The 22,847-nt window shown below is 42.1% G+C and overlaps 2 protein-coding genes across 3 annotated transcripts; both read left to right on the top strand.

The window, feature by feature from the left end:
* The first annotated feature begins 2,918 nt into the window (after nucleotides 1-2,918).
* Nucleotides 2,919-7,599, top strand: dmrt3a (doublesex and mab-3 related transcription factor 3a). Of its 2 annotated transcripts, none has more exons than XM_069523245.1 (2): nucleotides 2,919-3,649; nucleotides 5,446-7,599. In XM_069523245.1, the coding sequence occupies exons 1-2, from the start codon at nucleotides 3,218-3,220 to the stop codon at nucleotides 6,490-6,492; spliced, it is 1,479 nt and encodes a 492-aa protein (XP_069379346.1). In that variant the 5' UTR covers nucleotides 2,919-3,217; the 3' UTR covers nucleotides 6,493-7,599. The 2 variants fall into 2 exon arrangements, with proteins under 2 accessions (XP_069379346.1, XP_019962628.1); XM_020107069.2 differs by having other exon boundaries at nucleotides 2,920-3,611; nucleotides 5,486-7,599.
* Nucleotides 7,600-13,317: 5,718 nt separating this feature from the next.
* dmrt2a (doublesex and mab-3 related transcription factor 2a) lies at nucleotides 13,318-18,313 on the top strand. The gene is made up of 4 exons (XM_020107065.2): nucleotides 13,318-13,513; nucleotides 14,119-14,548; nucleotides 16,557-16,659; nucleotides 16,980-18,313. Exons 2-4 carry the CDS (start codon nucleotides 14,162-14,164, stop codon nucleotides 18,086-18,088), a joined length of 1,599 nt encoding a protein of 532 aa, XP_019962624.2. The 5' UTR covers nucleotides 13,318-13,513; nucleotides 14,119-14,161; the 3' UTR covers nucleotides 18,089-18,313.
* The last annotated feature ends 4,534 nt before the right edge of the window (nucleotides 18,314-22,847 follow it).

Genomic DNA, 22,847 nt, shown 5'->3' with positions numbered 1-22,847 from the left:
TCACGTTTAGTTCACAACAAACTCATTCAGTCTGTGTTAAAAACACTGAACAGGGTGAAAGTGGAATATTATTGTTTTACTGCTGTTTTATCAATTTAACAGAAAACAAGTTTCTGTGATCAACAATCATGTGACAAATAATGAAGACTGGTTAAATATATATATATATTTCTTTTCTATATTTAATATACAGTATTAAATAAGAACAATTTGTAGTAAGTTAGTCGGCTCATTCACATATTAAATGTTTTTTCTCTTCATTGGAGTTTAAACTCTTTTAATTTCATTTTTTAGTAAAATTTCGTTTGCAAATCGAATCTTGAGCTTTTCCACTTCAGCTGTTTTTCTGTTTTCTAAGTTTCCACTTGTTTTTATCTGCAAAATACATGAAATGACATTTAAAAAATATATATTTTATTTATATGCTCAGAGTGCAAATTGAAAAATGTTAGTTCAGGATGAGGCAAATTCAGGTTTACATGTTTGAAGTGCCACAATAATTAAATAATTTATAAGAGTTTTTACACATTTGATCCCATTTTATTATATTGAATCTCATTTTAAGAGACTTGTGTTCCCTCACAGGTCGAATGTGATTCTCTCATATCGTCCTTCTAACTCACATCATCACCGGATCTAATGAAGAACACATTAAAATGCTGGTGTTATGAAATGCAGATGTGAGCTGAGGACATTTAACTGGTGTCACAATCGAACATCGGGCCTCGTGCCGTTTACCCTGCAGCTGCAGTATAAACTTTTATTCCAGTTTGTGTTTGACTCTTTATCAACGAACAACATGAATAAATTTATTACGCGTTCAGCCGCTGCCTCCCACTCTCACAAATCTACTCGGCCGGCACAAACTGCAGAGCCTCTCTAGTCACCTTGAAATTTCCTCTGCTATTTTCCAATTAAAAGCTTAACAGCCCCGGAGAGCGGCTCCATGTGGGGAAGTTTACCGGCCTCTTATTCTCTGCACAAGCCGCGCAGCCTCGGATCCCATTATTTGCTTGAATAAACCTTTTTTATGGTCAGAAATGGGCCCCGGCTTTGTCCGGTGTTATGTTTCAATGCCCTCTATTAGTGGAGCAGAAGGGACATATCAGCATCCTCGACATAGTTCCCAAAGGGCCTTAACACATGTAGAGAGCTAATCATCGAAGTTATGTACAAGTGTGTAAAAGCAGCAGCAGCAGCAGTGTGATGAAATCCTGTGAACCTGCAGAGAGGAGACAAACTTCCTCTCTTCTTTAGCTGCTCCTGTTTTAAATCCACATATCCCTCCTTCTTCTTCTCTTTTTAAATTAAGACGCGTTTCTCTTTTCTCATCTTTTCCTGTTCTACATAACTGAAAGTCAACATATAGTGGATATATGTGTTAAATGTGTTGAAGTGATAACTGTTCATTTAGGACTGAACATCTTTTAGAATTGGTAGAGTTAAGAAAAGTGAAAAAAAATTTCATTTACTGATCAAATATAGATTTAAAATGACATTTCTTATGGAGCCGGTTGGACGTTGACTTCAGATGTTGACGTATTAATATCAGGTTTATATATATGTTGCTGTAAACGTCCTTGTTGACGTGTTAAAATTAGAAATCTCACATGTGCGGCATCAAAAATCTACATATGTCTCCTGCAGTTTGTGTCCGAAACTACTTTTAAACCATGCGACTATTTAAAGCTCATCTGCAGGGACCTGCTGTTTTGTCTTCCAGTTGACATTTGAGGACATTTAAAGGTGTTTATGCAGTTTGTTCAATTTTAATTTAAATCGTGTGCCTCGTCTTCTGTGTCCACTTTATTTTTTACATGTTTTCCTTCATGTGTCAAACACGTAATGTGAAGTTTTAAAGCTGTTTCCAGACAGTCCAGTTTATTCTCTTACTTTTTAAACTTTTGGTATTTATGAAGCTATTTTCAATATAAATTATATAAGTTGTGTTTTCCTCACAAGACATATTTTAAAAAGATCTGATCCAAATAGAAAAAGCATTTGTGGATTAAATCACTGCACATTTAAGATGAAGCGTGGATCTGGTTTAAACCTCAGAGGAAGCTGATCTGGTTTTAAACCTCATGGAAGCTGATCTGGTTTTAAACCTCAGAGGAAGCTGATCTGGTTTTAAACCTCATGGAAGCTGATCTGGTTTTAAACCTCAGAGGAAGCTGATCTGGTTTTAAACCTCAGAGGAAGCTGATCTGGTTTTAAACCTCATGGAAGCTGATCTGGTTTTAAACCTCATGGAAGCTGATCTGGTTTTAAACCTCAGAGGAAGCTGATCTGGTTTAAACCTCAGAGGAAGCTGATCTGGTTTTAAACCTCAGAGGAAGCTGATCTGGTTTTAAACCTCAGAGGAAGCTGATCTGGTTTTAAACCTCAGAGGAAGCTGATCTGGTTTTAAACCTCAGAGGAAGCTGATCTGGTTTTAAACCTCAGAGGAAGCTGATCTGGTTTTAAACCTCATGGAAGCTGATCTGGTTTTAAACCTCAGAGGAAGCTGATCTGGTTTTAAACCTCATGGAAACTGATATGATTTAAAACCTCATGGAAGCTGATCTGGTTTTAAACCTCAGAGGAAGCTGATCTGGTTTTAAACCTCAGAGGAAGCTGATCTGGTTTTAAACCTCATGGAAGCTGATCTGGTTTTAAACCTCAGAGGAAGCTGATCTGGTTTTAAACCTCATGGAAACTGATATGATTTAAAACCTCATGGAAGCTGATCTGGTTTTAAACCTCAGAGGAAGCTGATCTGGTTTTAAACCTCAGAGGAAGCTGATCTGGTTTTAAACCTCATGGAAGCTGATCTGGTTTTAAACCTCAGAGGAAGCTGATCTGGTTTTAAACCTCATGGAAACTGATCTGATTTTAAACCTCATAGGAAGCTGATCTGATTTTAAACCTCATGGAAGCTGATCTGGTTTTAAACCTCATGGAAGCTGAGTGTGGATCTGATCCTCAGCAGCTTCTGTTTCTCCTCCTCTGCCTCACGTGGACGGTTTTTTTGGAGCGTGCGGGCGCGTTGACGCGAGTAGCAGCGTTTGGTTACTCGTCTCCATAAGTGCGTGTCAGGCTGACGCGTATCTGTCAGATCCTCCGGCTGCAGCCAACACGTCTCCTCCTCAGCTGCGTGTGCGTGACAACAACACTCCCGTCCGCGCCTCGCCTCCGCGCACATGCACTTGTGCGTCCTGGAGAACCCTCGGACAGGATGAATGGATACGGCTCTCCGTACCTGTACATGGGGGCTCCGGTGTCCCAGCCCCGGGCTCCGCTCCAGAGGACCCCCAAGTGCGCGCGGTGCCGGAACCACGGCGTCCTGTCCTGGCTCAAAGGTCACAAGCGCTACTGCCGCTTCAAGGACTGCACCTGCGAGAAGTGCATCCTCATCATCGAGCGCCAGCGCGTCATGGCGGCGCAGGTGGCGCTCCGCAGGCAGCAGGCCAACGAGAGTCTGGAGAGCCTCATCCCGGAGTCCCTCAGGGTGCTGCCCGGCATCGGCCTCTCTGGGGCCGGCGAGGGGAACCAGGGGACCCCGCCGAGTTCAGAGGAGCTGGAGCTGAGGTGGAGCAGCTCGGAGCCGGTGCAGGCCGCAGCGCAGACAGGTACAGGAGCGAGGAGGAGGTGGAGGAGGGAGATCCAAGTTTAATAATGTTCTTTATCATTTATTTATTCATCAGTTCTTCACGGTAGAGAATGAGAGTCGTGATAAAATGACACGTTCTGTCGTGAGCTCCATTTTTTCATCGGACAGAAAAACAATAATTTCGAATAATTTTGAATTTCTGCTAATCATTAAAATGATTTAAATATTTGTTTTTACACTTTAGTTTTTACACATTTGTTCTTACGCAACACTTTTTAAAATATCTGTTGTAAATGAATATTTTGAGGAAATGTTAAGTTAAATGTAAAAAAGGAGCCAAATGTTCGTGGTTGTTAAATTAATCTTTAAAAACAGTTTCTAGTTTTATGTGACGTGGTTTAAATGTTTAAATGTCTTCAGATGATTTCATTTGTTTCTGACACTTCGTTTATGAAGTAAACACATTTTCCTTTAAGTGAATATTAATATTTAAACTCTTTTTTTATCTGAAATCTCTTTAAACGATCAAATAACTTCACACGTTAGGACGAGAGAGAAACTTTAAAAAAGAGTTTATTAAATAAATACTAAATATTAAGACTCCAAATGATCCTTTAACGAACAGGACGGAATAAACGATCCGAGTGTTTTTATGGTGAAATATGATTCGTGTTCTGTGACATTTCTACAAGACATTTATTTTTATTTATTTGGATTCGCAAAAAAGAAACAAACCTCGAAAGAACATTTTATAATTTGAATCATTTTATTTTATATGAAAAGAAAAAAAAATTATATTGTTTTTATTTTTGCAAATGTAAAAAGGAAGCAATCCTCCTTATAGACTTATCATTTAAATTAACCTTTAATAATATAATATACAATTCTATTGTAATTTATTTTATATCTGAAGGAAAAAAATCAAGTTTAAATAATTTTATTTGCAAAAGTAAAGAAGAAACAATCCTTTTTAAATACTTTGCTTTTCAATTCATTTAAAGGCTTTTGCAGAGATGAACATGCTTTAGTTTAATATTTGTAATTAACTGATGATGAGTCTGTTTGGTCATTTTAATTCATGTTTCATTTCTTTTTGTATTTATCGAACATTACACTATTTGTTTATTTCATTTTTATTTCTGCAAGGCCTTGATAATAAATATAATTAAAATAAATACAAACAAAATATATAAAATAATCTACAATAACAACTAGTGGATTTAATTCTTTTAATAAATTCATTTGTGTAATTTTAAATCAGCATTCTAAAATACGTGTCATTCTCACAACTCTTTGCTGCTAAAAGAGATTTTTTACTCTACAAAATGACCTGATAATGAAATGATTCAAGTGAATATGATAAATGTTGGTGAATGTTTCTCCTGCAGAACAAAGTGGTTTTGTCTGTTTCTCGATAGTTTGGACTCACGAGCAGATCAGCTGACTCCAGATCAGAGTTCAATGATGCAGACACGTTCATGTCATCACACCATTTCATTCAGGGGGTCAACTTCACATGAGAGAGGAGTTAGTGCTCAGATCTGAGGAGGAGGAGGAGGAGATCCTCACAGGAGGTGGCAACATGTTTCCTCCTGTTTACACCAGGTTTACAGTAGTTGACATTAGTTTACATCAGGTTTACATCAGGTTTACAGTAAGTTTACAGTAGTTTACATCAGTTTACAGTAGTTTACATTAGTTTTACATCAGTTTACAGTAGTTTACATTAGTTTTACACCAGTTTACAGTAAGTTTACATCAGTTTACACCAGTTTACAGTAGTTTGCAGTGTTTGTATGTCGTCTGTGGTTTCACTGGGAGAAAAGTTTGTGTCACATCGGATGATTCCTCAGTTGTGTGTTTCTTTGCTGACGTGTGTTGTGTTTCCTGCAGAGGCGGAGGACGGAGCTGATGACGCGTCAGGAGGAGAGAACTCCTCCAGTGAGAAGGAGCAGGAGCCGCTCAGCTCCCCGGAGGCCTCCAAACCAAACTCCTGCTACACCCCGGAGCCTCCGGAGACCCCCACCCAGCCGGAGGAGAGCCGCTACAGCCTCCCCAAGGCCGGCACGGAGAAGGAGGCCAAGACCGAGAGTCCTCCCCACAAGTACCCGGTGAGCCCCGTGGAGCAGAGCGTCCTGATCGAGGGCCTCGCCGGCTCCATCAACCTGCCCTTCAGCCTCCGAGCCAACCGGCCCCCGCTGGAGGTCCTCAAGAAGATCTTCCCCGCTCACAAGCCCCCGGTCCTGGAGCTCATCCTCCGGGGCTGCGGGGGGGACCTGGTGGGGGCCATCGAGGTGCTGCTGTCCAGCCGGAGTCCGGACGCACACACGCACACTGACGCGCACCCGGACGCCCTGGTGCTGCCCTCAAACGGACACCTGTTCGAGCACACGCTGGGCTCGTACCACCCGGTGTCCTCCTCCGCCAAGTGGTCGGTGGGCTCCGCGTTCCGGGTGCCCGAGTCCCTGCGGTTCACGTCCGACTCCGCCTCGGGTGTGGTGCCCGCGGGCCCGCTGGGCGTGCCCCTGCAGCACCCGTCCTTCCCGCAGCCCACGCGTTACCCGCTCATGCTGCGCAACTCTCTGACGCGCAGCCAGGCGGGTCCGTTCGTGCACAACGACGTGACCCTGTGGAATACCATGGCCCTGCAGCAGCAGTACCAGCTCCGCTCGGCCGCGCAGTACGTGTCCCCCTTCTCCCCCGCAGCGCCCTCCGGACCCGGTGGCCCCGTGTTCCGCAGCTCTCCCATCCTCCCCTCCAGGGCCCCCGAGGAGCCGCGCATCAGCATCCAGGAGGAGAGCTGCACGCTGGGGCCCAAACCAGGCCTCTACTCCCCCGAGGAGGAGTACGAGGAGCGGTCAGACTCCGCAGACTCCCGCATCCTCAGCTCATCCACCTGAAGGAGACTCTGAGGATGGACTGATGCAGCAGGGGACAACCAAAATGTATTAGTGTGTGTGTGAGTGTTAGAGAGAGAGAGAGTGTGTGGGAGAGTGAGAGAGAGTGAGAGTGTGTGTGTGAGTGTTAGAGAGAGTGAGTGTGTGTGTGTGTGTGAGAGTGTTAGAGAGAGAGAGAGAGTGTGTGGGAGAGTGAGAGTGTGTGTGTGAGTGTTAGAGAGAGTGAGTGTGTGTGTGGGAGAGTGAGAGAGAGTGAGAGTGTGAGTGTGAGAGAGAGTGAGTGTGTGTGTGTGAGTGTTAGAGAGAGAGTGTGTGTGTGGGAGAGTGAGAGTGTGTTTGTGAGTGTTAGAGAGAGTGAGTGTGTGTGTGAGAGAGTGTTAGAGAGAGAGAGAGTGTGTGTGTGTGTGTGTGTGTGTGTGTGTGTGTGTGTGTGTGTGTGTGTGTGTGTGTGTGTGTGTGTGTGAGAGAGAGTGTGTGAGTTTTAGCGAGAGAGTGTGTTTGTGGGAGAGTGTTAGAGAGCGAGAGAGAGTGTGTGTGTGTGTGTGTGTGTGTGTGTGTACGTACACAATCACCCTCTTTAACCCCCTGACGTCACATCCTCTCCAGATGTCACTGGACCAGTCTATGAGCTGGACTCGACCAAAAATCGGATGAATGTAAAACACTGTGATCCACCATTATTTTGAAACCCCCCCCCCACCACGTGTTTCCTGTCCGCATGTTTGTCTCTGTGAAGTCAAGATGTAAACGTCATCACCGCATGTTCAGAAAAACCAAATAAACGTGAGGAGTCGGGAACGGATCAGACCTCTGTCGTCACTGATGCTCACCACGTGTTCATGCTCTCAAACACGAGTCTTTATTTCAGATGTTCAGATCTCAACATCTGGATCCAGAGTGAAGCTGCTGCCAGATGTTGAACACAACATCAGCCGCAGCGTCTCCTCACAGAGAAGTCACATTTAACGGTTCTGTCAGATTTCACTTCATTCAGCAGCAAACATTGAATAAACGCTTCATCATGAATAATAGACAGAGTAATAATGTTTCTGTGGTCAGAGGCAGGTTCAGGTTCATATCTGAACAATAAACTTAATGTTCCTGTTCCTGGATCAGTTTGATCACGTTCTCATTTGTTATGTGTTTAACAGCAACATCCACCTCTGTTGACAATAACAAACACTTATCATCAAAGTGAGACGAAGCCAAGTTATTAAATCTGTTTATTCTGTTTATAGATGATAAATATAGATACTGTTTATAAATATTAAATATAGATACTGTTTATAAATATTAAATATAGATACTGTTAATAAAGGTTAAATATAGATAATGTTCATAAATATTAAATATAGATACTGTTGATAAATGATAAATATAGATACTGTTGATAAATGATAAATATAGATACTGTTCATAAAGATTAAATATAGATAATGTTCATAAATGTTAAATATAGATACTGTTGATAAATGATAAATATAGATAATGTTCATAAAGGTTAAATATAGATACTGTTGATAAATGATAAATATAGATAATGTTCATAAAGGTTAAATATAGATACTGTTGATAAATGATAAATATAGATACTGTTGATAAATGATAAATATAGATACTGTTGATAAATGATAAATATAGATAATGTTCATAAAGGTTAAATAGCAACTTCAAGCTTTTAAAATATTTAATGAAAGAAGAATTAGTTCTGTTAGTTAAAACTAGGGATATGTGATTTTACACTTTAATATTTGACTTTATATCAATGCATTCATGCGCACGTCACCTTTCTGAACTCATTTACTTCATATTCTGAATATTTCAAAGCAAATAAAGTTTAATAGATGAAGTAAATTCTTTAATATTTTGCCTGTGAAATGTGACGCAGTAAAAACAGAAAGTAGAAATAAACTGAAGGGCTTCTTGGAGTAAATACTTTTTCCATCACTGGTTTGTTTTAATGCAGAGTGTGTGAGGCTGATGTTTGCAGATGTGAATGAGGAGACACTGAACATCTGGATGAGAAGTCAGACTTCAATCTTGTTTCCGTTCAAATGCTTCCATCTAGCGGCGCAGGGAAGCGACTCATGTCCGGAGTTTCACTTCAGCTCATTCATTCATCCACAGCGATGAGTGACACGTGGTCATCTTTACATCACGTGTCATTTATTAATCATCCTGTGAGACATTTTTAATTCTGACTTGAATTTGTCTCGACTGCTTTTTGTTTCTTTCAACAATATAAGATTTGATGTGATCATCACTTCATCTCGTGTTTATTTTATTCATTCATTCATTTGGGAAAAATGTAAATTATCACAGATGGTGTGTTTTTATAATTTCCTCTCCCTCATCCAGTCATTTACATGTTTTTATATTTTAATTCACATTTTGAAAAGATAAGTTCAACAATGAGACTGAAACATTTTCTTCTCTCTGTGTTTGAAGAAAGTTGGTTTTACCCATAGACTGTATATAAAAGGTTTTACCTGCTTTAGACTGACACCTAGTGGACAACAGGGGAAACATCAGCGTTTGATCCTTTTATATAACAAACATAAAGAAACTGTTGGAGCAGAATTTTGGTTTATTATTAACGATTCATTTAAAGTGAGAGCTGCTGATTTTATTCACAGAGAATTATATGAAAGTGGACTTTTTTAAATGGAGGGGATGTGATTTTGAGGAACGCAGGTTTTTGCTTCGATTAAAGACGTTTTCAAAACGTTTTGAAATTTAAATTTAAAAATCAACTTTTATTAATAATTGAGAACATGAATCAATTCACATTTAACTCACATGTCTCTAACCTCCAACCTGCTTCATTATATAAACCAGTGTCACCTGAACCCAGAGACTGATTCACAAGTTAAAACAGTATCACTGGATTAAGACGGAGTTCAAACCGGAGGTGGAGGTGTTTAGATAGAGAGATAGATAGAGAGATAGATAGATAGATAGATAGATAGATAGATAGATAGATAGATAGATAAATAGATAGATAAATAGAGCGATAGATAGACAGATAGATAAATAGATAGATAGATAGATAGAGAGATAGACAGATAGATAAATAGATAGATAGATAGATAGAGAGATAGACAGATAGATAAATAGATAGATAGATAGAGAGATAGATAAATAGACAGACAGACAGATAGACAGATAGATAGATAGATAGACAGACAGATAAATAGAGAGATAGATAGATGAATACATTGATAAATAGATAGATAGATAGATAGACAGATAGATAGATAGAGAGAGAGACAGACAGACAGACAGACAGATAGATAGATAAATGGATAGATAGACAGATAGATAGATAGATTGTTAGATAGACAGATAGATAGATAGATTGTTAGATAGACAGATAGATAGTTAGAAAGATAGATATATAGATGGATAGATGGATAAATTGATCTATAGATGTTTGCATCTAAAGACATGTAAATGTGGGAGCAGGACTAAAATCAAATATGAATTTAAGATCTGAAACAGAATTCACATTTATGTCGTGACGATGTGATGGAAACAAGAATGTGAAGACTGAGGCTGATCCACAGCTGAAGGACACGTCCTCCTGTTTGTTGCACATTAGCCGTCAGGGGTCGAGGTGTCAGACCCTTCAGACAGAGACAAATGTCCTCCCGCCTGGTTTTGTCTTCAGCGGCATGTGTTGTCGGTCCATCAGAGGCTAATTAACATAACAGGGTCCCCAGTGATCCCACACTGCTCCTGTGTCTACACACGGCTCCTGTTACACTTTACGGCCGGCTCAGCGGGACGCTTCCAACGAGATGCTGTTGTTTCAATCAGCAGCAAAAGTAAACTGGACAGCGTGTGAGAAAGTGTCACGGAGTGTCCGTGTCTTCCTCCAGGGTGTTGTTACTTAAACTGTGTATTCAGAGTATCGTGTTGTGTATTCTGGAGACAACTTCCTGCATACACATCAAATTCAAGAGGTAGAAATACTGCGGTTTAGAAAAACAAGCTAAAATAATAAAGAAGATCAAGAAACTGATATTATAACAGCGAGATTCAATAATGTCCCGATGTCACTATCAAATCTGAAATGCTTTGTTATTTAGATTATTTCATAGTGTTGGTCTGATGCCCTGGAATATTACAGATCCCCGAGGATTCCCAAAACCTCCTCAATGATTCCTGAACCTCCTGCAAACCCCTGGAAATGTCTCGAGGACGTCCAGACCCCTGCACAGTGACACTGCTTCAAAAATACCTGCCAACACCGGACTCCCTGCCAATATCCCTGAACTCCTCCAAACACAAAGGATGCACGAGACCTCCTCACGGACCCAGGAGGCTCCTGGAAGCTTCTCAGACGCATGTAACTCAGTTGTCAATAATGTCTGAAACCACAGAGTTCATCAGATCTTTTCAAAGATGAACCGGAGATGAGCTAATTCAAGATAACTGAGGATAATAATAATAACTTTATTTATCTCAACAAGGTTACAAACTTTAACTTGAAGAAACAGAACCAGAGTCAGTGTGAGCAACATCTGCCTCCGCTGGTGGATGAGAGAGGAACCAGGATCCCTGGAATCACCTTGAGGAAACTCCTGAGACCTCACTCATCCCGAGAATCAGTTCAAACATCTAACTCCTCCAGGAGTTCCAGACCCAACACGACCCGAGAACGTCTTCAGGACTAACTGGACTTCCTCCTGCAGGATCTTAAATACTCGTGACCACCTCAAAGTCCTCAGTCAGATTCTCCGTCACACCCCTGTCATGTCTGGAATTCCTTCAGGAATCCCTGAAACGTCCTGAACGACTCCTGGAAATCCATTCAAGCACCTCCAGACCCCCTGACCCCCCCCCCCCCCCAGCCCCACACTGATGAGGCAGTGGACACAGACAACACGTTTCACCTGGAGGGTGGAGGTCTGTGTGGATCCTCCTGTCCCAGCGTCCAGCCTCGCTCACGACATCAAAGCATTCCTGGCGTGGAAGCGGCCGCCCCGGGGGGGGGGGGGGGGGGGGGGGGCGGTCGTAACCTCTGTGATAAATTAAGACCAAGTGGCAAATAAAGCTGCACCTGCAGGTCCAACGTCTTCACCTCCAGCACATGGACGGACCGTGAAGTGTCCACATCTGGAGAACAAGACCAGGGACAACTTAACTGATCATGGGGGGGGGGTTCTTCTTCCATTGAATAGAAGACAATTTAGATAAACAATAAACAGACAGACAGAGAGAGAGAGACAGAGACAGACAGACAGATAGACAGATAGATAGAATGATGGACGGACGGACAGACAGATAGTAGCGGCCTGATTTTCCATTGTTTTGCCATCATCCTGTTTTAAAGATGTCAAACTAAACCTCGTCAGGAGACCAGAAGGACAATGTCCACTTCATGACAGAGATCCACGTCCGTCTTTTTCACTCGTTCATTCATTTTACATCACAAGTGAAAACACAAACAAAAGCTTTTTTTTCCAGCAGCGACTGTTTTGTGTTGTCGTCAGTTCCCATGAGCGTCAGTTGGCGCTGGGCAAATTCTGCTATGTGTCTTTTTTGTCCTCTGAGTCGAGGCCGTCCGTCAATACGCTGCAAACAAAGAGACAAACGTAAAAAACAAGGTGGACATTCCTCTTTTACAAGCTCAGGTCCCACCCACAGGTCACATGTCACTTTATTCAAACTCAAGTTTTCATGTTGGACGAAGAAAGAAAAACACTTTTATTCAAAACAGACACACTGAGAGAGAGAAAGTGTCAAAGTTCAATAAGTGTCTTTGGTCTGATCGTGTCCTGAAATCTTTAAGTTGAGATAGAAGATTGAGTTGAGCACGAAGGGACAAGGTAAAGTTACGTGTGTGAAGTTTATTAATATCAGGTGTGAGATCACGGTTTGGAAATGAAGTCTTGAAGTTTTGTTTATTATTTGAGATGATGGTGTTTTAGTCAGAGTTCGATTATCATGTTAAAAACCGTTTTTTAGGATCTGATGGATTAATAAGATCGTTTTTCATTGTGGGCGATCGACGGTGCTGAGGGCTGTGGGTGTTTTCCAGGTGAGGTTGTTGTTTGCTGCAGGACTCCGGCTCCTGCATGCTGACGTCGTGTTTCTGAGTCGGAGGTGTGATTGTTGTGAAAACACCGTTATCGTCCTCAGCTTCTTGTGCCAGGAGGACGGACTGCATCGACCTGCAGGACACATCTATCACCTTCGTCTGCTGGGGGACCGACTCTGACAGAGGCTCATTCTGACCTGCATCACCACAGGATCTCACATCAGAGCCCTCAACGCTTGTTCACGGGCCTTCATCTTAAAAAATACTCTGCTCAAACGTTCACCTGCAATCTTTTTAATCAGAGGATGAAATTAAGAGATTATCAATTTGATTTCAGTTTAAGTTAAAGTAGCAGACTTTGAGGTTTCACTGGTTTTACACCGGTGACCTTTGTTAATAATCACAGGCCAGTGGATAAGATGTGTCATATGCTCTTTAATCAAAATACCAATGTTCTCTTATTTTCACACTTTCTATGAGTGAACTCAACTTCTGAGGATTTTTGACTCTAATGAAAAATAAAGAAACGTCAGCGTTTCGTCACACTGGACTTCAGGGACCCATCGTCTTACTTTTCTCACTTTGTTTTAAAGTTAAAGTTAAATTGTGCTTTAATTCACTTCGATCTTCACATGAACACAAAGAGAGGGAACCCCCCCCCCCCCCCCCCCCCCCCCCCCCCCTCCCCCCCGGTGTAACTGCTCGCAGTCCTATTGGTGGGTGGTGTTGAGCAGCAGCCAATCAGAGGAGAGAGCTCAGACTTCAGCGGTTCATAGGAGCGAGGTGAAGAGGGAGAGATGTTCAGAGAGAGAGAGAGACAGACAGAGAGACACACACAGAGAGAGAGAGAGAGAGGGACGCTCAATTAACTGCTTCAATTAACCAGCCTCTCTCCACAGTGTGTGTCAGTTGTGTGTCAGTTGTGTGTCCGTCTTGCTCGTCGTGGATCAGCCCTGGACCAGGAATCTTCCTCTGGAGGTAAACTTCATTCTTTACTCCTCAGATCAGTGAACATGTGATCAGACTTCAAACCTTCAGGCTGCGTGTGTCTGAGGAGTTTTCTATCATCGGCCGTTTTATTTCTGGTTCAGCAACTTTCAGGAGTCAGGAAACTTTATATTCGATTCTCTGCACTTTCAAACTAAATGTTTGCACATTAATATAATTGATGCTAAATCCACGATGAGACTTACTCTTGCATCTGTTGGAGTGTTTTGATTTTGCGTGAGAAAAAATGTAAGTTTATCTGCAGGAGCGAAAACTACTGAACTTTTAGTTTAGTTTTTTAGAGTTAATGGGATTTAATTCATTAATGGGATTTAATTAATTAATGGGATTTAATTTACACGTGTTTTCTAGTTGCAGTCCCTGAAGGTGGAGTCAGTGTTACTGGAGGAAATACTGTGTGTTCTAACTTTCACAGGAGTTTGTCAGAAGTAAACCAGAAGTTCATCAGTTTATCACGAGTTTATCAGTTTGTTTTAAGTTTATTAGAAGTTTATTAGTTTGTTCTAAGTTTGTCAGAAGTTTATTATAAGTTTGTCAGATTTAAAAAGAAGATCATAATTGCTGTTTGTCTGCAGACAGTCTCGGGGTGCTCGGACAGGCCGCAGGACTCGGGCAGACATGTCGGACAGCACCGGGTGTGAGTTTGAGATCGACGTGGAGAGTCTGGAGACGGAGAGCGACGACCCGGCGGACTCCTACAGCCCGGGCCCGGGCCCCGGCCCCGGCTCCGCGCCGCTCGGCCCCGGCGCCTCGGAGGACGACAGAGACGAGGGCAAGAGCGAGGACAAGCCGGGCCCCAGCGGCCTGGGCCCGGGGGACCAGAGGAAGCTTAGCCGGACCCCGAAGTGCGCCCGCTGCCGGAACCACGGGGTGGTCTCCTGCCTGAAGGGCCACAAGCGCTTCTGCCGCTGGAGAGACTGTCAGTGCGCGAACTGTCTGCTGGTGGTGGAGCGGCAGCGGGTGATGGCGGCACAGGTGGCGCTGAGGAGGCAGCAGGCAACAGAGGTACACTCCTCAGGTTCTACACAATTTATAATTAAGGCATAGAATATATATAGAATATATATATATATATATACAAGGTATATGTGTTATAATACTCTTAATTTTATATATATATAATGTTATAATACCCCCTAATATATAATATAATAATATAATATATATATACATATCAGGTATAAATATGTTATAATACTCTTAATGTTTTTTATATATATAATGTTATAATTCTCCTAATGTTATATATAATATATAATATAATAATATTTAATATAATATAATATATATATACATATCAGGTATAAATATGTTATAATACTCTTAATGTTATATTTATAATGTTATAATACTGTTAATGTTATATATATATATAATGTTATAATACTCCTAATGTTATATATAATATATAATATAATAATATTTAATATAATATAATATATATATACATATCAGGTATAAATATGTTATAATACTCTTAATGTTATATTTATAATGTTATAATACTGTTAATGTTATATATATATATAATGTTATAATACTCCTAATGTTATATTTAATATATAATATAATAATATAATATAATATATCTATCCTTATTATGTATATATGTTATAATACTCTTAATGTTATATTTATAATGTTATAATATACCTAATGTGTAATATTATATATAATGTTATAATATACCTAATGTGTAATATTATATATAATGTTATAATACTCTTAATGTTATATATATATAATATGTGTTGTAATACACTTAATGTGTGTTATTATATATATAATGTTTTTATACATATAATGTTATGATAAACCTAATGTGTCTTATTATATAAATAATGTTATAATAAACCTAATGAGTGTTATTATATAAAATGTTTTATAAGACACTCCATGTGTGTTATAATCTATATAAAGTGTGTGCAGTTCAACATTTAAATGAAACTCTGCAGAGATTCAGTGTTTCACAGTGAACGAGACCCGACTGTAAAAAGATCAGCTCATCTCAGCAGCGGAGTCAAATCCAGGTCGTAGAGATTCGACAGAAACCTTCAAAACTTCTCAGACACAATTCAAAGAAAACTAAACTTTCTTAAAGCCAAGACGAACAAAACTGCAGAATTCACTGAAGTCATGTAATTACAGAGGATGTAGCTCCTCGTGAAATTCTATATGAGGAAAAATATATATTGTGAATATATTCAAACTAAATGTAATTCTTCAGAAGCCTGATTTAACTTCTCATACATTTTTTTATTCAGTTATATTTTATGTCCAGTTGCTCAATTTAACTCCTAATAAAATCTATAAAACATAAATTCTTACAATAAACTCATGTTTAGTTGCATCGTCTTTATTTACAGGACGTGTTGTTGTCTCACAGTTTCACACTTTCTGTCTGGAGCCGTGTAAATATCGTCATACGTGTTCCACCCATACTTTAACTCAACTTTACAGCAACTTTGCATTTACAAATCTAACATCTGGAATAAGTTCCGCTCTGTTATATGAGCAGAAAAATCACATCTGCAGTTTAACAGTGAGACAATCTTTCTGCTGCCGCTTTGTCACTTTGGATTTCCACAGTTGAGCAATAACCAGAAAAAAAATACAGATTTGTTTTTCTACAACCGAACTCCAGCTTCAGGTTGAGTTTAAGTTTCAGGGATCGGTCAGTGAAAGTTTATTTAATTTACTGAATGCTCAGTAAATTCATCATTATTATTCATTTGTTAAAAATCAATATAGATGTTTAATGGAAATATAAAAGAAGACGTTCTGATCCCTCATTTAAAGACAGTTTGTCTGTTGTGTGTCTGTCGTGTGTCTGTTGTGTCAGTGCAATACCTTTTATTACAACCTATTGATTTGTTCTAACTGTGGATTTTCTCAGTAATTTAATTTTCTCAGTAATGTTTTCAAATGTGTAAAATAAAAATATATATTTAACCTGTACGTTATCTGTGACAAATCTGATATCATTTAAAACATGTTTCATTTTATTCCTCAGGATAAGAAAGGCATATCTGGGAAACAGATTCCAGCAGAGAGGAGGACGATATACCAGCGTCACATCCGACCGTCCACCATGCTCGCCAAAAGCATCCTGGAAGGTAACGACCAATCAGACGCTCACACTCGTCTGATCCTCTTCTTCTTCTCTTGGTTCTGTCTCTGTCTCGGTTTAACTCAGTTTAACTGAATCCCACTTTCTCCTCTGTCTTGTCTCTGATTTCTTTTCTCTCTTTAACAGTGATCCGGACTTTCTAACATCTGTAAGACTTGTTTCACTTTCTGGCTCAAACAACACGAGTGAAAACTCTTTTGTTTCTGTGCTGCATGTTTTTAACCGGTCAACGTTTCCGCATGATTCAACGTCACCTATGTTCTAAGTCGTGAACCGTGCAGTAAGTGTGGGCTCTTCTGATGACAGGGTATCGCCCGGTGCAGTCGGATCCGTTCCTGGCTGCCAACTCGTCTCTGCCCCCCCCTCTGAGCGACCGCATGAGGAAGAGGAGGGCCTTCGCCGACAAGGAGCTGGAGACCATCATGCTGGAGCGGGAGTACAAAGAGCGAGAGCTGATGGAGAACAGCCAGGCGGCCACGGCCTCGCTCATCTTTCCCAACAGCATGGTCCACCACGCCGCCGAGTACAACTCCTACAAGACGGCCTACTCGCCGGCGGCTCAGGTGGAGCCGCAGCCCAAAGAGCTGTGCAACTTCATCGGGCCCAACTGCCTGGATCTGTCCATGCAGTACCCCAGCGGCTCGGCCAACGTCGAGCTCATCTCCTCCAACGTCAGCGTGGCCACCACCTACCGCCACTACCCGCTGCAGCCGTCACGAAGCAGCTTCATGATGTGGCCCCGCGGTGCAGCCAACCTGGGGGACGCCCTGCTCTATCAGCAGTGCCTGTTCAATGCCACGGCGGTGCAGAACATGAAGCCGGGCGCCGTGTGGGAGCCCAAGGCGATGCCGGCTGAGAGCCAGCTGCCCGAGCAGGAAGCTGCAGGCGCTCTCGCCGCTAAACTGGAAGGATCCCGAGCGGCTGCGCTGCAGGACTCGTCCAATCCTCAGCAGCCCGATCCCAAAGCCCCCGGCGTGGCCCACGGAGGGCAGAGGGAGTGCTCGGCCTTCTCCCCCCCTAAGAGGAGCTTTGGACAATCCTTCCCCAACAACTCTCAGCCCCAAAGCTCCGTGCGCGTCTTGGACAAGCTGAGCAAGGACAGTGCTAAGCTGTCCATGAAACTCAACTCCTTTCACTCCCTCATCCAGCACTCGCTGGGTGAAAAAAGCGGCGGCGGCGGCGTCGGGCCGGAGCTCAGGCCTCCGTACTGCAAAGAGCTCTTAGAGGAGGCCGCCCGCAAGTTCAGGGAGGGATCGGCCAAGGACGCTCAGGCTGTAAAAATCACCGACCGGTACGCCAAAGACTTTCTGTCCAAGCCTGTGGGAACCAAGATGGCGTCCAGCGAGTCTTTGTCCTTCTCTGTGGAAGCCATTCTGAAAAGACCCACACCTGCCATGAGCCGAGCGTTCCACTGATTTCAGTCCGGTGTCTCTTCTTGCACTAAAACCAGCAGGTTCCTCATCTCAAACTGAAACCTACAGACACTGAGTCAGACAAACACACGAGCTGGAATATTTATGTACAGTATATTATATTTTACATGTGCATGTTTAATAACTTTATTGTGTAGAGTATTTAAACATTATACGATGTTTTCCTCATGTCAATAAACTTTATAAGACCCAACGCTTTCAATAAAACGTCTTGTATTTCATTTAACTGTGAGCAGGTTTGTGTTGGGCTCAGGAGTGAGCCCTCTTATTGCACAATTTGTTTTATATTTATTTGTGACTCGTTGTGTGCTTGGTAAATTACACCAAAGAATATAATCATTCTCTGCACAATAAACACAACAACTCAAATATTTGGCGTCGAAAGTCTTTTTAAATCTAAATCATTTCACGTTAATTCAGTTTATTGTAACTTTGAATTGAAACCTGAGCTATTTGAACTATATTATTATTATTTTGATGATGTAACACACAAACAAAACCCTCAAACTTGAGTGTGAACTGAAACCAACAGTGTTTTAAAAGGTTTGAAACATGATACCGTCACATTAATCTGTGATCGTCTCTCTCCACTCATTCCTTCACCGTTACAGACGTGTGTGTGTGTGAGTGTGTGTGTGTGTGTGTCCACGCTGAGAGACATGCTCCAAACACGGGTTTCACATGAGCTGCAGAACACTGATCCGTGGAGTAATGAAGACGACGCCGGGTTAGAGAAAAGTCACTGATCTCTTCTCGCTGCATCGTTTCATCGACGTGAATCTGCAGCCAAACCACTTCGCTCTGCTCCCGTCACTTTCTCCTGCTGAGCTCGAGCCTCGTGTGAAGACCTGCGGTCGTCTCAATCAGTCCTGAGATCAGATTATGTCTCACGATGACATTTTGTGTCACCACAGAGAGACGACTTCACTCTGAGCGGCCTGTTCTCACTGTGTGTGTGTGTGTGTGCAGGTTTTTACCATCTGTGTGAGGACCGGTCACACTTTATGGCCCTGAGGGTGTTTTTGTTTCTGTCCCTCGTTCAATGTGAAATATTCAGTCGGAAAAATAAAAAGTACCTCAGGAAAACTCCAGAAGTGTTTTTCCTCCAGGAAGTGTCATCCTGCTGAGAGTCAGACAAACAGCAATAAAAAAAACTTTACCTTCTTGGCAGAAAACAGACTGAGTGAGATTTTCACAGTTTTTCATTGTTTAAAGTTTAAACTCCTAAACTCTTGTATTGATTGAGCTTTTATTACTGCAACAGTGACGTGTTGTAAAGGTTTTTATGGGTATTTTTCTTTTATTTGACGACTAAACGTGTGAGTGTGTCACTGCATTCAGGCCCAGGATGTTGCTGGTGCTTGGTTTGTCGTGACGCTGTTTGACACTAAATACATTTTAGTGCAACTAAAACAGAATATTTAAATACTGTTGTCGTCCTCTTCAAACCCACAGAACAGATTCCTGCCGATGTGTCACCAAACATTGATTCAAGCAGCTGGACATTTAGTTTTAAATCCTCCCCGAAGTGGTGAAATAAGTATAAAGACACGTGACTCTGTGAAAACATGGAACTAAGTGTTGAATTTGAATAATAATAAATGTTGCACATATGTTATTGTTGGCAAGTTTCCTCTCAGCCTCAAACGTTTATTGCCCCAAAGAATCAAATCCTGAAAACAATGAAGACGCTGTTTTGCCTATGACTTAACAATGTGTGTGTGTGTGTGTGTGTGTGTGTGTGTGTGTTTGCTCTAACAGCAGTTGGCTGCTGAGCAGAAGGTGACAGTGTTTGTCTGCACTAACTGCCACTGATAAGTATCTGCTGAAATCCTGACAGTCTCATGGCTGAAGTGTGAGATTTAACATGTCAGCAGTGACACACACACGCACACACACACACACACACACACACACACACACACACACACACACACACACACACACACACACACGCACACACACACAAACACACACACTCTCACACACACCTCTTATCAACAGTTGTAGTTCACACAGTAGCATTTTGTTTGGGGTGTCGTTTGCTATTTAGAGACTTCAGTGACTTTCCTTCACGCTGTATTCACACACGCACACACACACGCACACACACACACACACACACACACACACACACACACACACACACACACACACACACACACTCGGTCTGGGAATTTGTCTTTCAGCAGCTCTGGTTTCAAGACAACACAACAGAGGTCACCCACAGTTTGTCATGTGCTGATTTTATTAACAGTTAATATTTTATTTAACAATTCAAAAACCATAACGCACATTTTATTTGACATTTGATCACGTTTACAACTGATTCAAGATTCGTAGCTTTGTTGTCGTGCGTGCGGAGAAGTGGAATGTTACGACCTCTAAACTCGGAGATATTTGTTTCTCTTCCCGTTTCACGTCCGCAGCATCTGACTCGGACATACAGCTCCTCTGGAACGACTTCAGGAGATTACCCAGAGTTCAGTGCAGGTGTGAAAGCAGCTCCGGACAGTAGAAATAAAGAAATCCTGACTTCTCGCTATTTTCTTTTACTCATTCAAAGTATTTTCTGGGACAGCAGCAGCAGAGTGAACGGAACGACTTCCTGCTAACAGCAACACGCACAAGCCCGGTGAACGTAGATGATCGCATTGCTGTGATACAACAGCTCCATTCTTCTCCTGCCCACATCACACTTGGCTGCCCTGCCAGTGACTGTGGCTGGTTTATTGCTTTATCACTGCCTGAGTCATCTCCACACACACACACACACACACACACACACACACACACACCCTTCTCCAGGTGTTGGACCAAGCCATCCGTCCCACTGTTGCCGTTGTCACGCCACTGACTCCCAGCCCGTCTGATACGCTACAATCCTTTGCACATTAAGAATCTATTAAGCACCGCGAACCCCCAACACACACGTTCACAGGAGAAAAACAACACGCCGGCTTATTTTGACTCTAGAAATAAATGGCACATGTTGTATTTTGCATTGCCGACCAGCGGGCGTGAAGGGCCCGGGGGTGGGCCCTCTGTTCGCTGGACTTGTTTCTGTCGGTCTCTACCAGCAGCAGGAGACGCGGCGCTGGCCGGTCGCTGCATTCCTGCCCGGCCTCTTGTAATCCAGTAAGAAATGTGTTGCACTGCAGCTTTGTGACAAGGTGCTCCCACTTAATTACCATGTAGTCTGGGCTGACAGGCCCGATGGGGGCCGATGGGGGCGAAGGGCTGGTGGCTCTTGGCTGACGGGGTCTGGGAATATCCTGAAACACACACACACACACACACACACACACACACACACACTCACACACACACACTTGAAATGCAGTTTGAGATGTTAAACTTTCAGTGACCCGTGTTTTTCTTTGACAGCAGATTGATCCCGATGTTTGTTGTTTCTACACATTGTCAGCGACGGTTTGCAATAAAACATTTTGTTGGTTGGAAACTGACGGCAACATTTTTCAGAAGCCGTCTCATGCAAATGACGGCGATTGATGTAAATTTGCATAAATGTCCAGAGAACTGGTTCCTACATTTTTTTTTTTTTTGCAGGATTCTAAAATGAGGAATCCAGACCTGCACCGAGGTCTGTTTCTTTTTTTTTTCCTGAACTCTTCCAGAGGGACTGAATGTGACAAACGTCTGAGTCAGTTGTTGTGTGAGTTTTTTTCTGTCGGTAAAATATCAGGACAATGTCTGAGTGAAACCACGTCCGAGCAGGTGGGAGCGTCGAACATGAAAACTGGACGAATGCAGTTTTGTATTTCTGTTTAAAGACCTTCACAGTTGAGGAGCTGGTGTCGGGAGAAACATGGTGTCACAGTTTCCACTGTCTCTCGGCTCCTCTCTGCTCATAAGTCCTGGAAAACCTGATGAAGATGTTAAAATGTGAAACGCGTGGATCCACTCGGTTCTTCCCAGGCTCAGACCAAATAAACCAATATACATCGAAATGAACCAACTTCACCTCCACCGAGGCCCAACCGTCCCAAACATTCCCGGATCTGCACCTTTGTCTGAATCACGGGTTCTTTCCTTCCCCCAAGTTTCAAGACAATTGGTTTCGACGTCTTTGCGCGATCCTGAAAACACAATCTCGTCAGCGAAGAGAATTAGAATCTTAATCATCGTTTTTTTTTTACCTGCACCATTAACCTGCTGTGTTTACACATTGCTCAGCACAATCTGTCCATTGTGCTGCGTTCAGTTGCCTCCTGAGGGTTGAGAACAATCGTGTCTGACACCTGTTGCTCTTGTTTGTGTTGTTTCAGTCGCCTCCGGCCCGAGTGAGGAAACACTGAGGCTTCTTCTGTGACACAAACTGACATTTGGAGCATTAAACCACAGTAAACCTTCTCCGCAGGGCTCTGAGACGAGCAGCCAACGAAAGACAGAGAGATTTATTTCCTCTTTCCACCGCTTCTGTCTTTACTCCGTTCAGTTTCCTTAAAGACAAATAGCTCTGACGTCCATTTGCAACTTGAAGCTGCTTTGAAAGTTTGTCTCGTGTTCCCTGGAATCATTTTGAAACATTCACGAGGGGATGAAGCAGAAAGTCAAATTCAGTCACTTCCAGTCCAGTCGATGCCAAATTTGCAAGTTAATGCAAATAGTTGTAAATCCTTGAGCAGCCGGAGTTTGAAGACATGAACCTTCAGAGGATCACAACACAGACGTGATCATCGCTGGATGTCTAATGAACTCACAGATCTTTAAATCTCAT

This window comes from Paralichthys olivaceus, chromosome 4 (assembly GCF_024713975.1).
Source record: "Paralichthys olivaceus isolate ysfri-2021 chromosome 4, ASM2471397v2, whole genome shotgun sequence".
NCBI lineage: Eukaryota > Metazoa > Chordata > Actinopteri > Pleuronectiformes > Paralichthyidae > Paralichthys > Paralichthys olivaceus.
This window is presented reverse-complemented; position numbering and strand designations above follow the sequence as displayed.

Excerpts from the sequence above, each read along its gene's own strand:
- dmrt2a (XM_020107065.2), top strand. The coding sequence starts at position 14,162 with ATGTCGGACAGCACCGGGTGTGAGTTTGAGATCGACGTGGAGAGTCTG. Across the intron at positions 14,549-16,556 it reads GGAGGCAGCAGGCAACAGAG|GATAAGAAAGGCATATCTGG; the intron begins GTACACTCCTCA and ends TTTATTCCTCAG. Across the intron at positions 16,660-16,979 it reads CGCCAAAAGCATCCTGGAAG|GGTATCGCCCGGTGCAGTCG; the intron begins GTAACGACCAAT and ends TTCTGATGACAG.
- dmrt3a (XM_069523245.1), top strand. The coding sequence starts at position 3,218 with ATGAATGGATACGGCTCTCCGTACCTGTACATGGGGGCTCCGGTGTCC. Across the intron at positions 3,650-5,445 it reads GGTGGAGGAGGGAGATCCAA|TTGTGTGTTTCTTTGCTGAC; the intron begins GTTTAATAATGT and ends ATGATTCCTCAG.